Source organism: Cryptomeria japonica, chromosome 7, assembly GCF_030272615.1.
Source record: "Cryptomeria japonica chromosome 7, Sugi_1.0, whole genome shotgun sequence".
NCBI lineage: Eukaryota > Viridiplantae > Streptophyta > Pinopsida > Cupressales > Cupressaceae > Cryptomeria > Cryptomeria japonica.
The window spans coordinates 120,149,961-120,175,074 of record NC_081411.1 but is presented as its reverse complement, the minus strand read 5'-3'; the positions used below and the strand labels follow the sequence as shown (position 1 = coordinate 120,175,074).

At 34.4% G+C, this 25,114-nt stretch overlaps 2 protein-coding genes and 2 long non-coding RNA genes across 6 annotated transcripts; all 4 read right to left on the bottom strand.

The window, feature by feature from the left end:
* Window positions 1-1,519: 1,519 nt before the first annotated feature.
* LOC131856209 (uncharacterized) lies at window positions 1,520-2,037 on the bottom strand. The gene is made up of 2 exons (XR_009358334.1): window positions 1,961-2,037; window positions 1,520-1,861 (listed from the first exon to the last, which is right to left on the bottom strand). It is a non-coding gene; the product is annotated as an uncharacterized LOC131856209 (long non-coding RNA).
* A 356-nt stretch (window positions 2,038-2,393) lies between these two features.
* On the bottom strand, window positions 2,394-7,711 carry LOC131857124 (uncharacterized). Of its 3 annotated transcripts, none has more exons than XR_009358556.1 (13): window positions 7,318-7,711; window positions 6,977-7,032; window positions 6,730-6,817; window positions 6,554-6,623; window positions 6,396-6,473; window positions 6,174-6,289; window positions 5,913-6,002; window positions 5,536-5,643; window positions 4,949-5,036; window positions 4,773-4,840; window positions 4,485-4,552; window positions 4,284-4,367; window positions 2,394-2,487 (listed from the first exon to the last, which is right to left on the bottom strand). It is a non-coding gene; the product is annotated as an uncharacterized LOC131857124 (long non-coding RNA). The 3 variants fall into 3 exon arrangements; XR_009358555.1 differs by lacking the exon at window positions 4,485-4,552 and adding an exon at window positions 5,196-5,249 and having other exon boundaries at window positions 7,318-7,710; XR_009358554.1 differs by lacking the exon at window positions 4,485-4,552 and having other exon boundaries at window positions 7,318-7,708.
* Window positions 7,712-9,097: 1,386 nt separating this feature from the next.
* Window positions 9,098-13,690, bottom strand: LOC131070632 (uncharacterized). Its single transcript, XM_058006218.2, has one exon. The coding sequence runs from the start codon at window positions 13,688-13,690 to the stop codon at window positions 9,098-9,100; it is 4,593 nt and encodes a 1,530-aa protein (XP_057862201.2).
* Window positions 13,691-16,265: 2,575 nt separating this feature from the next.
* LOC131856499 (replication protein A 70 kDa DNA-binding subunit A-like) lies at window positions 16,266-23,388 on the bottom strand. The gene is made up of 2 exons (XM_059208295.1): window positions 23,301-23,388; window positions 16,266-18,670 (listed from the first exon to the last, which is right to left on the bottom strand). The coding sequence occupies exon 2, from the start codon at window positions 17,682-17,684 to the stop codon at window positions 16,266-16,268; it is 1,419 nt and encodes a 472-aa protein (XP_059064278.1). The 5' UTR covers window positions 17,685-18,670; window positions 23,301-23,388.
* Window positions 23,389-25,114: the final 1,726 nt, after the last annotated feature.

The window sequence follows — 25,114 nt, the reverse complement described above, 5'->3', positions numbered from 1 at the left end:
TTCTCTATTGCTAAAAGCAAACATAAAACCCTTATTCACACAAACCCCAAAATAGTTACATACCTGGTTGATGATGGAAATTTCCATTGAAATCACACCTGGAAATAATTTGTAAAATTAATTGTTTACATGCGAGGGAACAATGCGGCCATCCACAGGTTTTATGTCACCTTCTATTCAACTATCAAACTGTACAGATAAATATTTCTGATACTGCGAGGATCCTTTGAAGCATGCAGCTTAATATTTGTGTACATAGAAATAGATTTTGCATAGAATATCCAGAAACCTAGATACTATTATTTCCCTCTTTCCTATCTATTTATATACAACAAAAAAACGCAACTAAACTTACAGGGCTCGAACCAAGATCATATTCTCATTCAAACCCCTAAAATAGTTTTGAATGAAATATGGAAATTTTTAGTGTCAATCTCACACACAAAATCAGGCAACTATGGAAAGGAGTTGCTCACTTTTTATGTTCCGTAAGACTCATGAAGAAGCAAATAACTATACTAAATGGCCAAGTTTGAGCGACTGAGATTTTGTGGCATACATAAAAGGAGGGCTTAGATAAAAATAAAATATGATTTCCTTTACATGAATTTGGGGGAAAAACAATTAGACTAAACTATTTTTTTCCAGTCATTCAGATTATTTTTTTTCAATTGTCAAGAAAGTTGAATTTGTAAAGCCTATCGGCGAATTACCATTATATCATTTAAGGTTGTGAATAATACCTAGAAATTTATGATAGCCTAGGGTTCTCCTTCCATAGATATTCTACAACAATCTCTACCTTTCTCTTCCTGAGCGCAAAGACTACCGTGTAGAAACACTATTCAGTAGAGGGAAAATGAAAAAATACAGCACACAAATAATTTTGTTTTCGAATGGGAAAAACTAATACCTAGAACCTGCACGCTAATTGCTTTGTAAGATGCCAGCGAAAACCCTCATGTTGCATGTAGAGGACATGTCTACAGCTAAGAAAAACCAAGTACCTGGCGTAGCCATAAATGCCAGTAAATTAGATTCGGGATTTACAGAGTCGCAAATGTTATGTATTGCACAGTATTTGTGTTGTCGATGTGCGAGGGCATTCAAAACTTGCTATCAGTTTAAATGAGAAAATGTTGTTTTAGTTAATATCCTATATTAAAACTAAATGTCAGAAACGTGTCCAATCTGCTCGGGAAAAGTGACCGGAGACAAGTTGACTGGAAGGCTGACACTTTCCCGGCAAAAAAAACCTCATACTAAAAACCTATTGGCTTAATAAAACTAGCAGTTGCACGCCAGTGTGCGTGCAACGGGAAGCCGATAGGTAAAATGGTTTGGGGAACTGGTTTTGTTAATGAAGCAGAAATATGTGCAGTATTTTTTTTAAAAGTGTGTATTTTCCAAATTTCTTTAATCTATGTTTTACCAAATCACCACCAAAAAAATGCATCATAGCAGAAATGAAACTTTGTATAGAAAGTAATAATATTTGAGTGATAAATTTGCACAAGGGTGAAGAGAAAGCAGCAAGTTATGTTCATTCATTGAATTCAGTTGTTAAACATAGTGGATTTCAGCAAAGGGGAACATTGAATGAAATGTAGCAATGATGGAAGAGAGTAACATAAGTAAGAAACCGTGAATGTTACAATGTCAATAAGTGTAAGCAGTCACTGTGGGAGGCTAGATCTTAACGACTCTTTAAAACATGATATGGTAACGGTGTCGTCATCTTGAACATGTTAATATTTGAGAAGATAGGGCTGTGAGATGTAAAATAGCAGGTTTGAAAGAATCAAATAATTTGAAAGCTGTTGAAAGCTGCAAGATGTGTAATGGCTGATGACGGATTGACCTGCAGTGCATGGAAATCAAGTAAGTACATTTGTCAGCAATAGAAAGTGTTACAGAGAACGAAATGTGCAAGGTTTAAACCGAAATGAGAACAACTTACTTCTTGATGAGCAACAACATAAAGGCAATGCGATCAACTTGTTTTAAATTACAACGCCTGCTGAGTTTTAAAGCCTGCAAATTGTGGAAAACGGTAAATTTTAAAGTTTTGTATCAAAGTGTTGTGCACATTTAAAAGTGAATTTTGTGTTTCAATGAATGAAGTGTCAAATATATTATTTATGTCATGTTTAGTAGTATGGAGTGAGGAAATGACCTGGTAAAGTAGAATAAATATACATTAAAATTGCAGTATAGAAAGAGTTTTAAAGCTTGTAACTTTGGAATTTTTCAAGTGTTACTTTTATTGAATAGTACAATGCTACAATTTATAAAATAATTTAATAAATAGAAAAAAAATTTGGCATGTGAAAATGAGAGTAACAAGTAATACCTAACAAGAAAGAGGAACTGGCAATATGTATTTTGCTTATCATGGTGAGGAAGGTCATGTATATCAAGCAAGTCAACCTTCATAGTTTTGTAAGAGGCAATTTGTAACTATTGCAACTTGAATGAAGTGCAATCCTGTAGAGAGAGAAGTATGTGAAAAAATTAGGCAAAGTGTGTCATATTCATAATTAGGCAGAAAACAATGATTTAATGTGAAAAAATTCTGTTTTCTGAATCACTAAATTAGAACAATGGGAAGTGGGCCTTGTATGATGAAGTCTAAACAAGTGAATAAAAATTCTAAGATGAGGATTGTTCTGAAGCATTGAGCATACAAGGTGGAACTACGAGTGTTGTGTTGATGTCATTTAAAGAAATGAGTAGCACAAAGTAGAATGGCTAAAATTAAATACCATTAAAATTCTCAATGAGACATTATAACAAACTATGCAAAACGCTGCAAAACATTTTGACGTAAGCAAAATGTCGAAAAAATAGGAAATTCGAATATAATAGAATCAAGAAGAGGCAAAGATTTGAAAACTGAGAAGAGTATAAAAGGAGATTGTTAATCAAGCATTTTGAAATATTTTAATATAGAAAAGCAATTTTCTTGCAATAAAATGGAACAGTGGGAAGTGGACATTGTATGACGAAGTCTAAACAAGTGAATAAAAATTCAAATATGAGAGTTGGTCTAAATCATTGAAAATATAAGTTTGACCTGTGGAGTGTTGTGTGGATGTCATTTAAAAAAAAGTGTAGCACAAAGTAGTATGTCCAAAATTAAATATCATTAAGATTGGCAATGATGCATTGTAGCAAAGTATGCATTTATAGAAATCAAACTTACAGAGAATGCTTCATTTATCTCATAATAGTCTATTTATTTCCCAGAGAGTGGTTTTCCAAATCCCCGGAGCAGTTTCAAAAAAGAAGTTTCAGTGAAGATTATAAGTTACTGGAATAAAAAGTATATTCATTTAAAAGCGGCTTTTATTAAATACAGTAACATTCTACTTGTATGCCTAGGCACAGCTACATCATGACCAAAACCAGAAGCAATTTCCTGAAGTGAAGATAAGCACCCATTGTGTATTTGAAAAAGAGGTTATCTATGAACAAAATATAATTAAATACTCTCGGTGCTCACCATCTCAAGTAGTTTGTTAGACTTTAATGTGGTAATAGAAATCATTTTTCCAAGCATACCGATTTATAAAATAATGAACTATTGAATTGATGAAACATATAATTTTAAGTGCCAACCAAGTTTTAATTGCTAATGAATGATAGGATCTTTTGTTTATTTATATCTTAAGGATTCTATCTGACCATACAGTATGCTGTCCTAAAATCATCTGTAAAGATGGAGGTATGTTCGTTACCATTTTAAATGATAGGTAGGTACATCACATTTGCAATGTGAATTTATATAGCCAGAGAAGGAGCATTCTGAGAATATTTAAATAATTAAAATGGAGATTGTTGAACAAATAATTCTTGAAACAAATAACATCTTATTAAAAAATTACAAGTAAAACTTATATGGGAGTTGGAATCCACTAAATGATGAACTCCACTAAAAAAAGAGAACAGTAAAGTTAACACATGGGACTTAGGTTTGCATAGTATGATAATATCTTGACATAAGCAAAGCGTTGTAAAATAGGAAATTCGAATATAATAGAATCGAGAAGAGGCAAAGATTTGAAAACCGAGAAGAGCATGTGGTGGTGGTCATTCACAAAAGAGAAAGGTTGAGAGTAATGTTATTTGTGAAACAAAATGACAATAATTAGTTATACTACTAATAAAGTGAGAAAGGAAGTAGTGAATTGAAATAGGGAACATCATTAGCAGAGCAGAATAGTTAAAAATGAGAAAGAAGAATGCAAAGAATGTTATTAATGCAAGGGAGAACGGCATACCAGTTGATTTTGGTGTCGGAGAGGGTGTTAAGCATCAATCTCGGGAATCTGTTGTATGAGATGTGCAGAACTTGTGACATCCACCTACAATTGTGTGTCAAAACATTCATTAGAAATCATGTATAAAGTGGAAATATAAACACGATTGAAATGTTGTACTGTTGATTAAACAGAAAAACAATTGTATTGTGAAATGCTTACATAAAGGCAGCCTCATATAACTAAAGAATGTCTGCTGACCACAAGCCAAAAAGTGCCTTTACCATTATCTATAAAGTAACATCTCACTAATTATCCAACCTTTGCAAGTCTTATACAAAAGGAATATAACTTGAAATATGGGGAACAAAATGAACAGATATTGGTGAAATAAGAAAGCTGATTTAGTTTGGTTGGTCAAAGGTTTTGCTTGCATTGAAGGAAGCGACGTTAGAATGATTAATTTGCTAAAGTTGGAAAGCAGCTATAAAGTATAAATTGGGAAATGACCTGAAAATGTTTGTTTGTAATCGGCATGGAGTGCAATCATGGGTATGTTGTTGTCTGGTAATATGTATCTGTACATCAAAAAGAAGAAATATGGTTAGTTTCTGAAATTCAACATATATACAATTCATGTGCCAAAAGAACTGAAGGGGCGTGGCAAAGGGAAGTAATTGTCATACTTGGGTGAGCTGTTTATGTTGGAGCAGTGACTTTTGAATGGTACAGACACTTTTGTAATGAAAGTCACCAGAGGACAATACACAAGCGCTATAACAATGAGAATAATAAAAGCTGTTAGAAATGTTTGAGTTGTGTAAAGTTTAAAACTGATTAGAAATATTTTCATGTTAGTGTTAAAAGTGGTAGAAAGTTAATTGTATGCCTATCTTTCTCTTTAGGGTTCAATTGGATGTATCGTATACTAACTTGTGCTTTGCAAAGTAGCATTTTGGTATGAAGTCACCTTCATACCTTTTAATGCTGGGCAGGAAAAGAATCTTTTATTATTCAAAAAGTACCAATGTACACTATGTAACGTATAATCAAACAAAACAACGTATGAGAATCTTTTAATAATTACTTCATATCTTGATATGCGTCAGTGGGAAAAGAATCTTTTGTCATTCAAAAAGTAGCAATGTACACTATGAAACATAAATTCTAATGAAATAACGTATGAGAAGCTTTTAATAATTAACAAGTTACAATAATGCATTTTCATTGCAAATAGAAAATTGGGCTATGGTTTTATATTATAAGCCGTTACCTGCCATGCTGCAATCCTCAAAACTGGCATATGGAAATTGGAGGCTTTGAGATTGGCTCAAGTTGCCTGGTGTGTTGCAGGCCTTGGATCCTTCCGTTGAAATCACAGCTGGAAAGTATTTGCAAAACAGAAGTTTCATATGAGAGGGAAAGATGTAGTGATCCACAGGTTTTATGTTGTCTTCTATTTAACTGTGAAATTGTACAGTGAAATATTTCTGATAGTGTGAGATGGAGCTTAATATTGGTGTACATTGAAAGAATTTTTTTGTAGCATATACAGAAACTTAGATAGTATTATTTCTTTCTTTTCTATCTATGCATATTAAGAAAAACAAAGAAAAAGAACAGACCAAGTATAGCATTGTTATGTCATACCTGGGTGAGTTGTTTATGTTGCAGTAGCGAGTTTTGAATGGAACAAATAGTTTTGTAACAAAAGTTATCAGAGGATAATACACAGATGCTCTAACAGTGAGATCAATAAAAGTTGTTAGAAATGTTTGAACAGTGTAAAGTTTAAAACTGATTAGAAATATATTTATTTCAGTGTTAAAAGAGTTAGGAAGTCGATGTTTTGCAAAGAAAAAGTACAGAGTAAGTATAGCATTTTTTTCTGTGTATAACTTTGTAACTGACCTGATTAGTGTCATAAATCTGGAATGCAGTGAAGTTTGAAAACACCCTAATTTTTTTTGTTTGTTGTCTGCAATTTTTGCAAGGGCAACACAGTGATAGATTCGAGATATTTAAATCTGTTTGCAATGAGGAGATAAAACATTAGAATAAAGAATGGGAGAAGTGGTCAATAGCTATAATGGTCAAATGTGAATTATTTTAAGAAACCAAAAGGAATATGACCTGAAATATGGGGAACAAAATGAATGGATATTGGTGAAATAGGAAAGGTGATTTAGTGTGGTCGGTCAAAGGTTTTACCTGCATTGAAGAAAGGCATGTCAAAAGGTTTAATTTGGTAAAGTTGGAAAGCAGATATAAAGTATAAATTTAGATATGACCAGAAAATGTTTGGTTGTAATCGACATGGAGTGCAATCATGGGTATGTTGTTGTCTGTTAATATGTATCTCTACAACAAAAAGAAGAAATATGGTTAGTTTCTTAAATTCAACATATATACAATTCATGTGCTAAAAGAACTGAAGTGGCGTGACAAAGGGAAGTTAATGTCATACCTGGGTGAGTTGTTAATGTTGCAGTAGTGACTTTTGAATGGAATAGAGAGTTTTGTAACTAAAGTCATTAGAGGATAATACACAGGTGCTGTAAGAATGAGAATAATAAAAGCTGTTAGAAATGTTTAAGCAGTGTAAAGTTTAAAACTGATTAGAAATATATTCATTTTAGTGTTAAAAGAGTTAGAAAGGTAATTGTATCTGTATGTTTCTCTTCAGGGTTGCATGGAATGCATCCGGTACTAACTTGTGCTTTGTAAAGTAGCATTTTGCCACCAAGTCACCTTCATATGTTGACATGCTCTGGCAGGGAAAGAATATTTAGTTACTCAGAAAGTGCCAATGTACAGTATGAAACATAATTTGTAATAAAAGAACATATGTGAATCTTGTAATAATAACTTTGTATGTTGATATGCATTAGCAGGAAAAGAATCTTTTATCATTCAAAAAGTAGAAATGTACATTATGAAACATAAATTCTAATCAAATAACGTATGAGAAGGTTTTAATAATTAAGAAGTTACAATAATGCATTTGCATTGTAAATAGAAAATTGGGCTATGGTTTTCTATTATAAGGTGTTACCTGGTATGGTCTAATCCTGAAAACTGGTATATGGAAATTGGAGGCTTTGAGATTGGCTCAGGTTGCCTGATGTGTTGCGGGCCTTGCATCCTTTCTTTGAAATCACATGTGGAAAGTATTTGTAAAACAAAAGTTTCAGATGAGAGGGAAAGATGCAGTCATCCACAAGTTTTATGTCGTCTTCTATTTAACTGTGAAATTGTACAGATACATATTTCTGATATTGTGAGATGGAGCTTAATAGTGGTATAGATTGAAACAAATGTTTCATAGCATATATAGAAACTTAGATACTATTATTTCTCTCTCTTCTATCTTTGCATATAAAAAAAAAAAAGGAAAAAAACAGACTAAGCATAGGATTGTTATGTCATACCTGGGTGAGTTGTTTATGTTGCAGCAGTCAGTTTTGAATGGAAGAAACTTTTTTGTAAGAAAAGCTATCAGAGGACAATACATAGATGCTCTAAGAACGAGATTAATAAAAGCTGCTATAAATGTTTGAGTAGTGTAAAGTTTAAAACTGATTAGAAATATATTCATTTTAGTTTTAAAAGAGTTAGAAAGTTGATGTTTTGTAGGGAAAAAGAACAGAGTAAGCATAGCATTGTTTTTTTTGTGTATAACTTTGTATAATTGACATTGAGAAGACTTTTTAGCTACAACCAGTGCTAACTTGAAAAGTGAGAAGTGTCCAAGCATGGGTATGTGGTTCTTTGTTAATATGTATCTCTACAACAAAAAGAAGCAATAGAATTAGTTTCTTAAATTTAACATATATACAATTTATGTGCCAAAACAACTGAAGTGGCATGGTAAAGAGAAGTTTGTTTATTAATTGATTTTATTTGAAGATTTGTTAGAATATGCCTTGAAAGAATTACATGGCCACATAAAAAGAAGAGAATGTAAACTATATGTGTTGGGTAGGTATGCATACCTTCAATTTGCAGTAGGAAATTTAGACTGAATGTTTGATTGAGAAGGTTTGCACTGGAGAGGCAATGTACTGTAGCTGGCGCACAAGGAGGGAAGTTAGTTAAAAGTGACAGAGAGCAATGTTAGAGCAATAAAAGGTGTCAATAAAGTATGCTTGAAGCCAAAAAAATGTAAATATCATACCTGGGAGAGTTGCTTGTGTTGTTGCAGTAACTTTTGAATTGAAGAGACACTTTTGTAACAAAAGTTATCAGAGGTATAATATATAGTTCCTCTAACAATGAGATTGATAAAAGCTGTTACAAATGCTCGAGTTGTATAAAGTTTTAAACTGATTAGAAATATATTCATTTTAGTGTTAAAATACTTAGAAATTTAATTATGGGGTGAGGAACAGATGTTTTGCAGTCAAAAAGAACATACTAAGCATAGCATTGTTTTTATTGTGTATAACTTTGTATAATTGACATTGATTAGTATAAAAGTTTGTTAATAGAGTACATTCTAAGCAATTAAAGTGACATATCATACCTGAGATAGCTGTATATGTTGGAGGAGTGAGCAATGTGAATGCGCAATGGATTGCAGCTGTATTATACCTGAGATATCTGTAGACAATTATTGAAGCGTGTATAGATAGGAAGGCTTGTGTGTGGTGTTCAATGCAGCATGGAGGATGTCTTAGAATGAATGAAATCTAAAATGAACAGCGAGGGAAAAAGAGTTAGTATGAGGGACGATTAAGAAAGTGCATGTTGTGAAGAGGTATGACAATGTAAAATTGTAATTACCTTGTTGAAAGTAGTGGAATGTAAGAAAGATGGTTTTGGAGCAAAAGTTTTTAAGGTGAATAGATATCTGTTTGCGCAGAGAGTAGCTGCAAACGAGTTTCTTCTTTCTTTCTAATGGTTGTGTAAGGATTATTTTGCAGTTTGGAAAACCTTTCAAAAGAGAATGGTGGTTCGATCCGTATTCCATCAATTGTCTTGACTCTGGAAATAGCTGTGAATGTGAGGCCTTGCTTTTCAGTATTACCTATGTCAATGGTAGCTGTATCTAATGTAAGACCTTGGGATTTGTGAATAGTGATGGCCCAAGACATTGTTAAAGGCACTTGCGTACGCCTACCTCGCGTTATTGGCAAAATGGGTATATCTTTTGGATGTGCTATATCCCATGGAGGACCATTATAATCATTGAATTGGACAACCACATATTTTGGTAAGTCTGGTGGTTTTGTATTGTTTTCATATACAATTTGTTTTATGAGACCAATAGCACCATTAACAAGGCCAACTTTGATCCACAAGTTAGCTATTAACATCACTTGCTGATCAATAGAAAGTAATACTTCCAATGGTAGCTGTTCATTGGTGTCATATTCAGTATTTGTTTGCTTAGCAATTTTAGCTAAACTTAGAGCGACAGGCAAATTTAATTCTTTCAGCATTTTCCTGTTATGCAAGCGTGCAGATTCATTTGTTGCAAACAAGTGGATTGAAGAGTTGAAATCTTTCTTTTGTTGAATAGTTAATGTTGCATTTGTCTGGCACATTAGAAACTGCCAATCATGTTGGAGTGCTTGAGCGTTTCTTAAGTTGTGAAGAAGTGCTCTGAATTGTTGTTGTCTTATAGATGCACCTTGCTGGCGGAAAATAGTGTCCAATGTTATGACAATAGTAAAAGAATGCCATAAACTGAGGGCTGTAGAGTGTGAAGCATATATAGGTTTATCCATAACAGGGGGAAGCTGAGCAAGATCACCAACAAGAATCATGGACATGCCACCAAAGATGTCATGTTGTTTGTTAGGGAATGCTTGGCGTAAACGGTTATCTATCTTAAGTAGTAGTTTCGGGCCCAAAAAGCTCATTTCGTCTATCAGAATATATTTGATATGTTTCAATTGCTCTTGCAATGTCATTAATGATTGCCCTGTCAAAGGATGCATTTCTCTTATAGGTATGCGCAACCCTGCATGGATTGTTGTCGCTTGTATATTAAAAGCAGCAACTCCTGTTGGTGCTAAAACAAGTAATGGGTTTTCCGCCATAGGTGGAGATATGTTTAATTCTCTTCTAATACAATCTATTAAAAATGATTTACCAGTGCCAGCAGTGCCTTGAACAATCATTCGTAAAGGTGTTGTTGCAGATTGATTATTATGATGTTGTAGAATGATGTTGAGCGCAACTTTTTGCTGAGGCGATAGCTGGTTTTTTTTTGTGTCTTGGCTGGAGATTTGCATGCTAGTGTGTTGGGATTTTAGCTTGCTTGTAGGTATGAACTGAAGGGCAGTGGAGTCTAGTTGATCAACCACAACAGTTGCTCCCCAAAAGTGGCTAATATCGTAATCACGACGGCCTAGCATTTGCAGATCATTCTGGACAAAGTTATTTGAAGCTCCCATTTGTGAGAGCTGCTCCCACTCGTACAGATTTGTATCATCTTGATGTTGGGAACCATTATTGTCACTGTCATCTTCGTTTGGAAGGGTGCAATCATCTATAATTTGTTGATTTCCCAAACGGTTGTAATTTGTCTTTTTAAAGTTTTTCCAATTTTTTATAATTTGTTCCTTTGAAGCTCCTATTTCAGTTGGGATGTCACGGAATGGTTTGTATAGCAGCAATTCAGACAAACAAAAAATCTCAAACTGATTGGTATCTTCATTTGGAGGCTCTGTAAACTGAGGATATACAGTCACAATTGCTTTTTTATCCCTGATGTGCCATTTTGTTTTTTTGCGTTGAGAATTATAGGAAAACCCTTGTGCTGATTGTAGCAAATTTGTTGCATTTAATTCAAAAGGGCGCTGCATATAAGCATGGATATAAGTTGTGGAAAGGTCAGCTCCATTATCTGATTTTATGACACGGTGCAGTATTTTTCTGCCAACATTTAGAGAGACAAATTGTCGGCTACAACTTAGAAGAGGCAATTTCTGTAACATATGGCAAGTTTCTTGTGCACTGATATCACGGTCTACTACTATGCCCATCATAAATTTCTGATATGTTAATAAAATGCTATCTTCAGATTTACTTGTATTTAGTATTGTTTTCAGCATTTCAATATAGGATTGCGATTTGTTTTCTGATTTTGAAGCATACTTTGAAATGTACTGGAGGACAGCTTTTTTTGAAGTGACTGGTTGACAATCGATATTAGCCCTCCATAGTGAAAGCATCCAAGGATTATGAATATTTAAACGATCATCATTCCTTGCAGGTTTATAGCATGGGTTGTTGTCATTGTCAACTGTCAATGTAGACATCTCTTGTTGAACCCATGGAGCTTTGTAACGACATTCAAATGTGGGACCTTTTTTCTTGAGGCATGTTTGTTCTGTACATTTTGTGTGTCTCTGTAAAGTATTAAGCAATGCTTCATAATCCAATGCAGCATCCATGGTGAAGATTTTTTTTGTATCAGCTAGGCAAGGGTCATCCATTGCAGTGTACGGCATTGCATTCATGCGGTCTGCTGCAATGCGAGGGTTCCAAGCAGAAACATATTGGTCGAAGAAAGTTTTTGCCATTTGCACCTCATTATCATCTGTCCAATTAATGGTCTCCATATTTGGTGCTCCAGGGAGCCATAAGAAGCCATGAATATGGGCTGAGCCTCGATGTTGCCATTCATACCTATACCAATGATCCTTTGCTTGGAACAACTTTTGAATAATTTCTTCACGAAATATTGCAAATCTGTTGTGAAGGTATAATGCTGTTATATGTGGATTGCAGATCACATGGTCTGTAAGTTGTTTTCTTGTAAACTGTGTGGTTTGGCCATCATTTTCAGAGAAGAGCCTATGCAAATCAGGCCATTTGGTATCAGCTGAACTTAATGTAAAGAACAGTGTTGGGGGCCCCAATTGGGAGATCATTGCAGCGAGCTCTTTTCTAGATTTACGCCAATATGCACGGGTGCCTCGAAGAGTTGCGCCAAAGCGCAACAATTGGTTAGGCAGCTGATCATCAGGAGTGTTTTGCAATCGTCCATGGAGTGCTTCGATAGTGGTTGGGACAGACTCTCCCAAATTAGTTTTAATGAAGATAGCTGCAGATTGTTGCGAACGATGTCTCATAATTAGATTGTAAATATAATACCGGAATCTAACATGCTGCCCAAATCTTTGATCAGCATATCTAAGTAAGTGGAGAGCATATTCATGTAAATAAACATGCTTGATACGTGGCTGTAGTGGAAGTGCAACTCCAGATGGGAAAAGGGTTGGGAATGCCATGCCTAACAAGCCTATTGTATTATATTCATTTATCGGAGACAAGTTTATTTCAGGCCAAGGGATATTATTATTAGTATCAACATCTAACTGCAAGGTTCTCTTAACTGTATCTAGTTCGCAGGGTGGAGGAGGCAGTTTTGGAACAAAAGATGATGACATATTTGCATCATATTCATTGTAATTGTCCAGGAGGTCTTCTGTTGGTGGAATACCTGTTACATTAGTATGCTCTTCTAAAGAGCGTAGCATATTTGATATATCTGTTGTAGTATTAGGAAGCAGGTTGACAGCATCAAAGTCTATGACAACATCATTATAGTACTGGTCATGTTGTATTTTATAGCTCAATGCATCCATAACATGGAATTTATTCACATAACAATCATATTTTGTGCCTTGTATATTACTTCGATGGACAATAAGAACTTCAAGGTCTTTTAGTCTTCGTGGCAAAAGCTTTGCAATTTCTGAAATATCTTGGGGGAAACTTATTGTGTGACCAGAATATTTGTATTGGCCACCTTTTCCATGTCTGACTTGCAAAAGAGGAGCAACCCTAGCTATAAGCATCTCTTCTACTTGGGTAAGTTTTTTTAAGACAACAGGTTGCTCACCTGGGTCTAAGTTATTTGCCAAGGAGAAACGATGAACACCATTTTCAGAAAAGCATCTTGAACAAATAATGGGTTGTTGGTTCCTGCATAGCAGCATTCCAATATATCTTTCCTTACAAATACTACATGTTTGAAGCATGGACAGCGAATCAATGCGATGGCGGAAGGCTTGCAATGCTTGAATGTACTGCACAGAAGAGAAACAATTTGTTGTGCATTGTTGTGTTGTTGCAGGCTGCAATATTGTCTGATGGTGTAGAGGTTGCCTGTTTTGTGTTAGATGTTTCTGTTGTAGCTTGCTACTATGAAATGAAGGTTGTTCTATTTGCTCTGATACAATACTGGTCTGGCCAGATGAGAAAGGAAGGCTTTGATTCAAAATAGGCGAATCTGAATTGATCATCTGTGGGGTGTTGCATGGTGGAGGTGTAGGCAAGAGCATTTTGTGTTTCATTCGCTCCAGGCGACGCTTTTTAGAGATTTGTTCTCTATGTTGTGCATAATAGCGACAATTCTGTTCTCTTTTTTTCGCTTTCCTAAGATTGCATCCTTGTGGTGTGTTCTGCATTAATATTTAAGAGAATTTAAATGAACGCAGCATATAAGATGTTGAGTGTGCAAGAAACAACCGGTAAAGATAGTGTCTATGGTGTAATCTATATAGTTACATTTGAAACTTCTGTTTGATGCAATCTTTTAATTGCACATGTTAAATACTTTTGCACAAAGATTAAGCACATGACCATACAGGTAACTGTACATGCATTGAGACATGTATGCACATAAAAGAATATGCCTAGAGACAAGGTTCCTTACATATGTAGGTACATAACTTTGAAGAGACACAATGTTGTGTATGTTGATATCTATGCACCGTGAGTGGCTTCCTTTGTGTGAGCATGTTTATAGGTGTGTGGTACTTTGCAGCTATGTCAAAATGTGTTTGTATGGTTTTCCTTTATAAATGTATATACCAATTTTCATGATATACACATACATGTGTACATATTTCTATACAGAAGCACAAGCACATACATACAATCATTTATGCAGTGGTGCATACATGCACATAAAAAAGATGTTGCAGATGGATTTACTTGTGTATGCAGGCACATAACTTTCAAGATATATAAGATTGTTCATGTGTATATATATCTGTTCTGAATGCCTTCCTTTGTATGTACATGTATAGAGATGCATATATGGTTGTATGTATGTGAGTATGCAGCTGTGGAGGACCATATGTATGCATGTACGTGTATGGAAATATATGTAAATGCACATAGAAATCTATATGTATCTTTGTATATCGTGATACATAAATGGGGATATTTATCTTTATGGATGGCAGTAAAATATTGGAGAGAACATATAAGGCAACAAACATTTACATAAATTGAATGAATACAAAGAAGAATACGAAAGTTGTTGGAAGCTCAAAACTTGCATTTTAATTTACAGTTCAACATTAATGAGATGCATAAGTGTGTCTGGACCAAGTATCAAAACGTATCTAAAAGGATTCAAAATATTACAATAAAAGAAAGAGACAGGTCAAGAAAATGCTTTGAATATATAATAACAATAAACATAAAAGAACATTGTACAAGATATTGAGTGTGCAAGAAAGGACCGGTAAAGATAGTGTCTATGTTGCAATCTATATAGTTACATTTGAAACTTCTGTTCGATGCAATCTTTGAATTGTACATGTTAAATATTTTTGCACAAAGTTGAAGCACATGACCATACAGATAAGTATACATGCATTGAGACATGTATGCACATAAAAGAATATGGCTAGAGACAAGGTTACTTACATATGTAGGTACATAACTTTCAAGAGACACAATGTTGTGTATGTTCATATCTATTCACCGTGAGTGGCTTCCTTTGTGTGAACATGTTTATAGGTGTGTGGCACTTTGCAGCTATGTCACAATGTGCTTGTATGGTTTTTCTTTATAAATGTATATACCAATTTCCATGATATACACATACATGCGTATGTATTTCTATACAGAAGCACAAGAACATACATACAATCATTTATGCAGTGGTGCATACATGCACATAAAAAAGATGTTGCAGATGGATTTACTTATGTATGCAGGCACATAACTTTCAAGATATATAAGATTGTTCATGTGTATATATATCTGTTGTGAATGCCTTCCTTTGTATGTACATGTATAGAGATGCATATATGGTTGTATGTATGTGAGTATGCAGCTGTGGAGGACCATATGTATGCATGTATGTGTACGGAAATATATGTAAATGCACATAGAAATCTATATGTATCTTTGTATATCGTGATACATAAATGGAGATATTTATCTTTATGCATGGCGGTAAATATTGGAGAGAACATACAAGGCAACAAACATTTACATAAATTGAATGAATACAAAGAAGAATATGAAAGCTGTTGGAAGGTCAAAACTTGCATTGTAATTTACAGTTCAACATTAATGAGAAGCATAAGTGTGTCTGGACCAAGTATCAAAACGTATCTAAAAGGATTCAAAATATTACAATAAAAGAAAGAGACAGGTCAACAAAATGCTTTGAATATATAATAACAATAAACATAAAACAACATTGTACAAGATATTGACATTGCAGATTATAATGTGAAATGGGCAGGGAAAGCGTGGTGAAATAGTACAATATAGAAATCATGATTTTGAGATCAGGAAATGTGTTAAAACAACATAGGTTGGAGCTATTGGTTCTTGTTTTAATGTTTGCGTCAATGTGTAATCTGTATGGTTTGTTTCTTATCATATTTGTACAGCATAGTATAAATATAGTTATAAAAAATAAGTGTTTTTGGCAAACATGGTTGTTCAATAATGACATAACATAAAAAGGTACAAAAGGATCTAAGATAATAAGCTGGAAAGAAGGGAAACTGCATTTGATTTTTTTTTGTATGATTGGTAGCATGACAGAACAAAAGCAATGTCAAAATCCAAAAGTCCTAGGCAGGCCAAAAAGTACTTTAGATAGTGTCGATATAGACAATGACTGATAATTTAGTTCTGTTTGTCAATGACCACTAAAAACTAGGAACAAGCTATATATTGTATGAAGATCAAAAGGCACGTGGAAAGCATCACTATCCAATTGGTTTGGAACTATGCAGTTGTAGTCATTTGAGCAATCTCTGCAAGCAAAAGAGCATTTTCAGTCTGGTAATCAATTCTGGCAACTTTGGTTATCGTTGCTTTGAGCCTGGGTTCTGAATTGTACATGTCTGTTGTAATAGAGAGTGTGAAAACAAAGGAAGACAAAAGGACATGCTTGATAATGGACTGAGGCATTTTTTGTGTAGTCAAATCGTACTGCAGCATGTAAAGCTCCTTGGCAGATATTTGCAGTATATTTGTGCCAACCTCGTCAAAGGCAGTAGCCCAAAGAGCCCCTGTATGATCTTGGAGCTTCATCTGCAATAAGTATTTGTAATTGCATTCTGGCACAGCAGTTTGACATCTTGAACAAAACCATTGATTATCACTTTGCTGGGTGCATTTCTTTTTACATTCTTTTCCATTAAATTTCAAAGGGCAGGCTGGATAGCAAAAAGAATCAGTTTTAATGATTCTCACAACAGCCCTAATAGTAGTTTCAACTGTTTCAGAGAGAACACTTGTACGCTCTAAAACAGCTGTGATTGTCATTCTACTGTACTGTGAGTTAAGCTGGCCAGCAACACATGATTGCGGTAGAAGGGCATCTGAAATCTTTCCTCTTGACATAAGTGTCTCTGTTTCAGGTATAGAAGGGTTTATATTTAGGGTTGTTGCTGTGGTTGTGTTGACCACCTTTCCATTGAAATAACCAACACGAGCATTTCTGACTGCAAGGACAACAGCTGCTTGGGTTGTGTGCATGCTCTTCAAATCTTCACCTAGCCCTTGCCATGTTTCTCCCCATAAGTTAACATCGATAGTAAAAGCTGAGGCATCATTTATTTTTACAATTCTCTTTGTTACTTCGCTTCCATCCTTCCTGCGAATTAATGAGGGTTCTCCAACAGCAACTACAATACCAATAACATCAACTAAAGTGTTGTTGGTGCAGTATGTAATTTCATTGATTGGTGTGAATTGAGAATTATTTGCTTCACATTCAACAACATCATCACAACGCTTCAATATTGAATTGTTGTCCAAAGTTATCTCAAGATGGTTGTTAAGCTTATTCCATTTAGTGTTAGCTTCTTTAACGCAACCTTTTGACACAGTATAATATGTTCCTGGTTCAACCCTATGATAATGCATTTCTGCTACATCGCCAAAGCAAGTTATCCTAATTTCAGTACCTTCACTATCTATCATGTCAAAGCTAAATACTTGGCCAGTGGACTTTGGTGTACTGTATTGATGCATCTTCCTCTTGTTTGTCACACGCCCCTTTATTGTCCATTTATTTTGGAAGGGGTTCAAGGCTTTAATCGGGCTGATATTAACAGAAGATTCGTGCTGCACAGGTGGGAGGTGAATTCCAAATTTAAGGGATCGTTTAGTTGTGGCAGGTGCGTCTCGACCCAACATTTGTTGTTCTTGCTCTTTAAACAGATATCTAGGTTTCCCAAGCAATGGAGAATTGGTAAATTTGACAGCAAGGCTGAATATTATTATAGTCCTGTAAAAAGAGCAAAATAAGAGGTTGAATAAGCTGGATAGTGTGGAAAGGGGGATTTGAAAAGGCAAGAAGAAACCAACATAACATATAGAGGGCCATACCTTGAGTTCCAAACATTTCTACAAGCATAGGCTGTCAATGATAGGATAGTGCCAATCTTTAATGTCTCTGAAAGCAGCAAACCACTATACTTAGGTGGGAGGATCGCCAATTGCATGTGTGTGGCATCAGACAAAACAACCTTATATCGGGCATTGTCATTTTCATCGTCTATCAATTTTTCAAAAGACAAAAGCTGAAGCAGTGGAGAGGGGACATCATCCCCAGCGTTGATGCAGAGCAGTGCATGTGGGGTCAATTGTAGATGTTGTTCCACTTCCTACAAGGATAATAGAAGACAACCAAATAGATACACAAGGTCATGTACATTCATACGCATTGGCATGGGCATGACAGCCCTTTTTTTGTTTAAGCTTCCAATTTGTATTACTAGCTATGTGTGTTTTTGTTTACAGGTTTTTTTTTGTGTGCATGGACAGATTATAGATTGATGTATTGGAGCATACAAATGCACAAGGACAATGTAGAGAACATCTGTTTCAATCTATTTATATATATAAATACGTAAACAGGTGCAAAAAAATAGTTCAAGCAGCGACACATGTTGGTATATGCACTTGCATTGATGGATGAGAAGTCTACGGAAAATAAAAGAACAAATAGAGATATAATCTTTGTAAATAAGATGAATAAGAGAAAACAAATGTATAAACAAGCTCACCGAAGTTTCTGTAGAAGGTTGTTGCGAGGCAGCAGGAGAGGCCATCGGAGATGACATGGTGGCCACTGTGTTTGAGAGATGAGGAATGGGGTTTTGAACGGTGAAATAGTGAGTCTATGTCACAACAATTAAAACAAGCGAATATATTTTAACGGTCAGCACAACTCATATTGTACTTGGGATCAAGAGAAAATCTGCAGTCCAACGAGATCGCAATGAAATTTCAAAGTTACAATCAGCAATGTATATGTATAGTTTGAAGACAAGCTCTTATCAAGAATACTTGGAATAGGTTTGTCTGCTTTCAAAGAGTTTTAGTGAAAGGAAAAATAGAAAACGCTCTAATCAGTGATAAAACAAGTGCTGCATAGATACAATAAATGCTTTTTAGACTCCAGTAAATTTCTAATTACTTATATATGCACAAATGTTCAATATTTAGGTTTAGTTGACTACATCCGTGTTGGTTACTTCGTGATGTATTTATGGCACATTAGTATAGCATATTTGTCTCAAGTGTGTTTTTTGATTCGATGAATTCTCTAAATATGCGTGAAAAAAACAATTATATTCCGACGTGATAAGCTACATCAGATGAAATTAATGAAGTAGAATGAATTTTGTATTTGGTGTTGCGAGCTATTTAAGGATGCACATTAAATGCGAACAAAGTTAAATTTATTCCATAGCTCCCTAAATGTACGATGTTCAGAGTATTTAGTTGCAGGGCCAGTTTCGTAGCGATCGATGGGTATAATTAATTCACAAATCTTAAGACATGCAATGCTGTCCGAATTTAAAATTAAATGGTCAATAAGTGTGTCTTTTGATATTCTGTATTTTTTTTTCACTGGAAGACATACGGTTCAACATTACAGAGGTATAAGTGGCAAATCCTAAAACTCTTAATTCCTTGTCCATTCTTCTTCTATAGAAATATTCCTTCATGCTTTAACTTAAGCAGATTTTCACAATTTAAAACCTGCAATCTTCGGAGTCATGGCCATTTCTAAGAAGGAAAAGAAAATGGAAGTTTACGAGAACTTGGAGAAGATTGAGCAATTGGAGAAGGAACTTATGGTAAGGTATACAAAGTGAAGGACATTAACACAGGTCAGTTTTTTGCGCTTAAGAAGCTCAAGATCGAGAATAATGATGAGGGAGTTTCTGTCAGCACACTAAGGGAGATATCAGTCTTAAGGGCACTTTCTAATAGCCGTTACATTGTAAGGTAAGAAATGTATACACCACCTCAATGTAGACTGTGAATTTGCAAAAAAAAGGTACACAAATATTTCAAAAAAGATTGTGTATGAGCTTTGGGTTTCACAAACAATGAATTGACTCTGCATTGGATGTTCTATCAGATTGGTTTATCGCAAGCTTTACTTTTTTAGTTGAGAGGGACGTAACCGACTTGAATAACCATTAAAAAGCTTATGTCAAAACAATGTAGAAGAATTGAAATATGATGTCATCTTACCATCTTAGTGACCTATTATCATGTTTAAGTTCTGTGGTACTGAGTGCTTCTCTAAAATTTAGTGAGCTTAATAGTCATAAGTATCAAGATAACCATCGTCAAACGAAATAAAATAATAATCAAAGTATGAGAAAATTGGCATAGAAGTTAAACCACAGGGCAATAGTGGCGGATTTAGCCATCGATAAAATCGTAAGAACAAAGGTATCTGCAAGCTATGCAATTTCAAAAATTTACTAAACATGCATGTTTTAAATTTGCCTCTTATACAGGGATGTTAAACAGAACCATACAGATTTTATTATCACAGTAGAGTATATTAATTTGTTGGGTGATAGAATAGTTCATGGAAGTCTGTTGCCTTCATGGAGACCCTGTATTAAAACTTGTTAATAACATTGGGGTACATCCCTGTTGGTTATTTTGTTGCAGTTTACAGAAGAGAAGGTAACTGCACAATGCCATTTTGCTTGCTATGGTTTAAACCCATGTCGTATCAGTGGGTGAAATTGCAGCAAACCTAAAGAAAACCCAAAAACATCGGTTTAATTCGCTCGTTTGCATTTTTATTTTGCTTTTTCGTGAATGTGAAACACTTAAATTATGTAGTAGTAATTATCAGACGTATTGCAGTTTAGGGTTTGCAGTCACCAGATCTGGAAATCTGTAGCCCGCCATGTGCAACCGCCATACCAATCTTGAAGTTTACTAATTCTTTTTAGTCCTAAGGAGCTTTGAACTCAGCGATTTAAGCCCCACACCAATGTCTTAAGTGTGCTTTTGATTCAGCGAATCCTGTAAATATGTGTGGGGAAAACAATTATATTTGGATGTCTTTGAGTTTGACAAATATCTCTAAATTTAACTATGTTCTATCATCTGTATTACCAGATATGTTTTCTTCCCTCCAAAAGCATTGATCTCTTCATCTTTAAGCATTGGCTATTTTCAGAGGTAGTTTTGACGTCATACCATTTTTAGGTTTCTAAACTTTTAGCTTTACCTGTAGCATCACTTATTCTTGAAACTGTTCATTGTTTGCCCCACTCTTAAAACAGCTTACAAATTCTTTAGTATATGGAATTATAAAGCTAGGCATTCTAATAGGTACCATGCATTTAGGTTGAATAAATGCATGTCGTATCAGTGGGTGAAATTGCAGCAAACCTAAAGAAAACCCAAAAACATCGGTTTAATTCGCTCGTTTGCATTTTTATTTTGCTTTTTCGTGAATGTGAAACACTTAAATTATGTAGTAGTAATTATCAGACGTATTGCAGTTTAGGGTTTGCAGTCACCAGATCTGGAAATCTGTAGCCCGCCATGTGCAACCGCCATACCAATCTTGAAGTTTACTAATTCTTTTTAGTCCTAAGGAGCTTTGAACTCAGCGATTTAAGCCGCACACCAATGTCTTAAGTGTGCTTTTGATTCAGCGAATCCTGTAAATATGTGTGGGGAAAACAATTATATTTGGATGTCTTTGAGTTTGACAAATATCTCTAAATTTAACTATGTTCTATCATCTGTATTACCAGATATGTTTTCTTCCCTCCAAAAGCATTGATCTCTTCATCTTTAAGCATTGGCTATTTTCAGAGGTAGTTTTGACGTCATACCATTTTTAGGTTTCTAAACTTTTAGCTTTACCTGTAGCATCACTTATTCTTGAAACTGTTCATTGTTTGCCCCACTCTTAAAACAGCTTACAAATTCTTTAGTATATGGAATTATAAAGCTAGGCATTCTAATAGGTACCATGCATTTAGGTTGAATAAATTTATTTAGAAACATTGTGTATAATTCAAAGCTTGATAGATTGATATTATTATGTTTTTGGTTCAGCTCTTCCCTATTAGTTTGTGCAAATTGAAGGTAAATTTTTTGCCTTTTAATTGGCTTGTTATATTTTTCATGGTGCTAATGAAAAATAAATCCCAAAACTTAAAATGTGTAGCTATTTAAGGTATGCTCACACATACACATTCATAATTGCAAATTTTATTCATTTAAGCTGACAGTAGCTTCTGAGGTCAATTTATATAGTAATCGTTGCATTATATTATTCGAAGTTGTAAACAAAAGTTCTTGACTAACAATTAAAAATCTGTCATTTACTCTTCTTATTTTCTTGGGTTGCAGTATTAGATTTTACAAGCGAGGCGGCAATAGATGATGCTTGGATGCCATTTTCTTATTTGAGTGAATTAAATTACCTTCTTGGTGGTAGTAATTTTCATATTCGAAGAAGAGGATGGAGTTGATTGAAAAGTTGTTCTTGAATCAATATCTGGATCTGTCATGACTTGTGGAGTTGTGTTTGGAGATTCTCATGCTGCACCTCCCAGGCAAATCTTTCAACAAGAGAAGGAAGGTGGTTGCACATAATCCCTATAAAATTATTTGAGTCATCTATATGGCAAAGAAATGAAATATAAATTTATGTTTCCACACCTTAACTAAATTGATTGACTGTCAGAGGTGCATGGTATTAGGTCCAAGTTTCTAAGAGTCCAGATCTTGTTTTTAACTGTATGGCTTTGGTTTGCCAGTCTTGCACTGTGCACTACATCAGTAAACTTTATGACTTCGGCTTGCCAGTCTTGCACTGTGTACTATATCATTTACTGATATAGGAAAACTCAATGGTTGAGTAATTAAAAGTTTTGGACTTGAATAAATCATAGTGAAATCAAGTCCATGTTAATTTATGATAAGATCCATTGCAAAAAGTGTTCAATTATATTGAGTTAGAAACTTGGGCGAGCAATACAACATGGGTATGGCAATTTTCATTGTGTATTTGCAGTTTTCAAATTTAAAATATATCAGAAACTGGAAAGAGACTACTCTGGAAAATTGGAATGATTTCAACCTTGAACATAGAAAATACATTTTCTAAGGTTGATTTTTTGTATATAGATTGAAATGTTCTCAGGGAGATTGGTTTCCAGTGGACTTCTTAAGACTACTTGTTTATCCGTTCTGGCTACTAAATACAAACTAGTTATGCAGGTGGTGGGACAACCAGCTTTCCATGTGCAGCTAGAATCTTTAAGAGTCTATAATGAAGAATGGGATAACCAACATTCGGATTATGTAGAAATAAAAGCACCAACTGTTTATAGCTTTGACGTCTCTCTAGTTAGCGAAAATTGGAGATAAGAATAGAAAATGCACCTCAATGGGTGCTTAAAATTGTTTTTTGCATTGTTCTAGAGGTTAATGAAGGAATAGGAAAAAGAAAAGCAGCGACCATACCTATAGCCAAAGATATGTGTTCAAAAAGTATTTCCTCAAGCATGAATCCTAGTAATATTGTATATTGCTTGTACTTGTTGTGTACCTACACACATTATACAAACTGTGTTAGTAGAGACAAGGCACACCATTTGTTTTTTGAATGTTGTGTAATGAATAAAACACAAAGAAATTCTTTTAATTTTTTGGAAGGATTTATCAGCTAATTTTTAACAATAAATTTATAGAATGCCAGAAAAAATATAATGAATAAACAGTAAATGCTAGTTATTTTTGTTTTTTTTATTGTTAAAAATCGATGAGAAAACCTTATGGCATTCAACAAATAGTTCATGTGCCTCGTCTCTGCTAACACATTTTGTATGACATTGGTAGGTATGGTGACCGATTTTCTTGTTTCTATTTCTTTTTCTAGCTCTATTAGATCAGTCGTTCGATTTCATAAGTTTAGCTCTATGACTATTTTTAGTTTTATGAATTTCTTCATTTTGCTCTTCCATGATCTATAGTTCAAACTCTACATTGTCACTATTCTACTATCCAAACAACTTGTGATTTGTTTACAATATGAAATAATGCTAAAATGTAGACATTAGCTTGCTTCTACAAACAATACTGTTGATAATCACAATTCAAAATCAATTGCATTACATCTGTTGTACTTCACAACTACATTAGCTTGCTTTGTCAAACAACACTGCTGATAAGCACAGTATTGCATTGATGAATTAAAATACAATCTTTATATATAGAAGAAATATAGTATTCTTGATTAAATTCTTCTATTGTTGTGCATAGGAGATCCTTGGTGGGAGATCACTTGTCGGTTATGTTGAAAGTCTATCTATAGTGGTTACAGAAAACCTAGTTGAATGGAATTAACTTAAATGAAAAATTATAGAAAACCCCAAAATTCAAATCTGTGGAAGACACGTGTGATATTGTAAAGCTCAATTGACTGGAATGAAGCTGAATGCAAAAGTATAGCAAAGCCCAAAATTCAAATCCTAAAGGCATGTTAGATATTGATACTTGAGCTGATGAAAACTAAATGCAAAATTGTAGCAAAGCCCCAAATTCAAATTATCATAACAGATGTTTAGCATTGAAAGCCTACTTGAATGGTATGATATAAAAAAATAAAACATAAGTTACGGTAAAACCCAAAATTCAAATCCACAGAAAACTTGTCTGGTATTAAAAGTTAATTGAATGGAATAAACATAAACCTAAAACTATGGCAAAACCCCATATGCAGATCTCCACAAGACATGTTATGTACTGGAAGAGCCACAGAATCTGCTGTAAATCATAGAACTATTCCAACTTTATGTGGCGAGGAAAGAATTCTCCGGCTCTTTGAATCCACTCAAACCTCAATTAAAAATAAGTCACCCTCTAAAGATTTCGTGCTTTAAACAAATTTTCAAACTAAGGATCCAAATGCCGAAATTGTAGAAGAGAAGGATCACAATATATATATTGTGTTTCTAAATCTTGGACTAGGAAGACTTCTGCACAACAAAGTCTAACATGAACGAATTGGGCGGATTATAGATTCAACATAACTCAGAATTCGGACTCAAAATTGAATATAAATGCACACATATTATAATCAAACTTGTAGATTTGCAGGAAATTAAGCTCTAGCAATGATATCAGGCAAACAATAAACATAAGTTACGGTAAAACCCAAAATTCAAATCCACAGAAAACTTGTCTGGTATTAAAATCTAATTGAATGGAATAAACATAAACCTAAAACTATGGCAAAACCGCATATTCAGATCTCCATAAGACATGTTATGTACTGG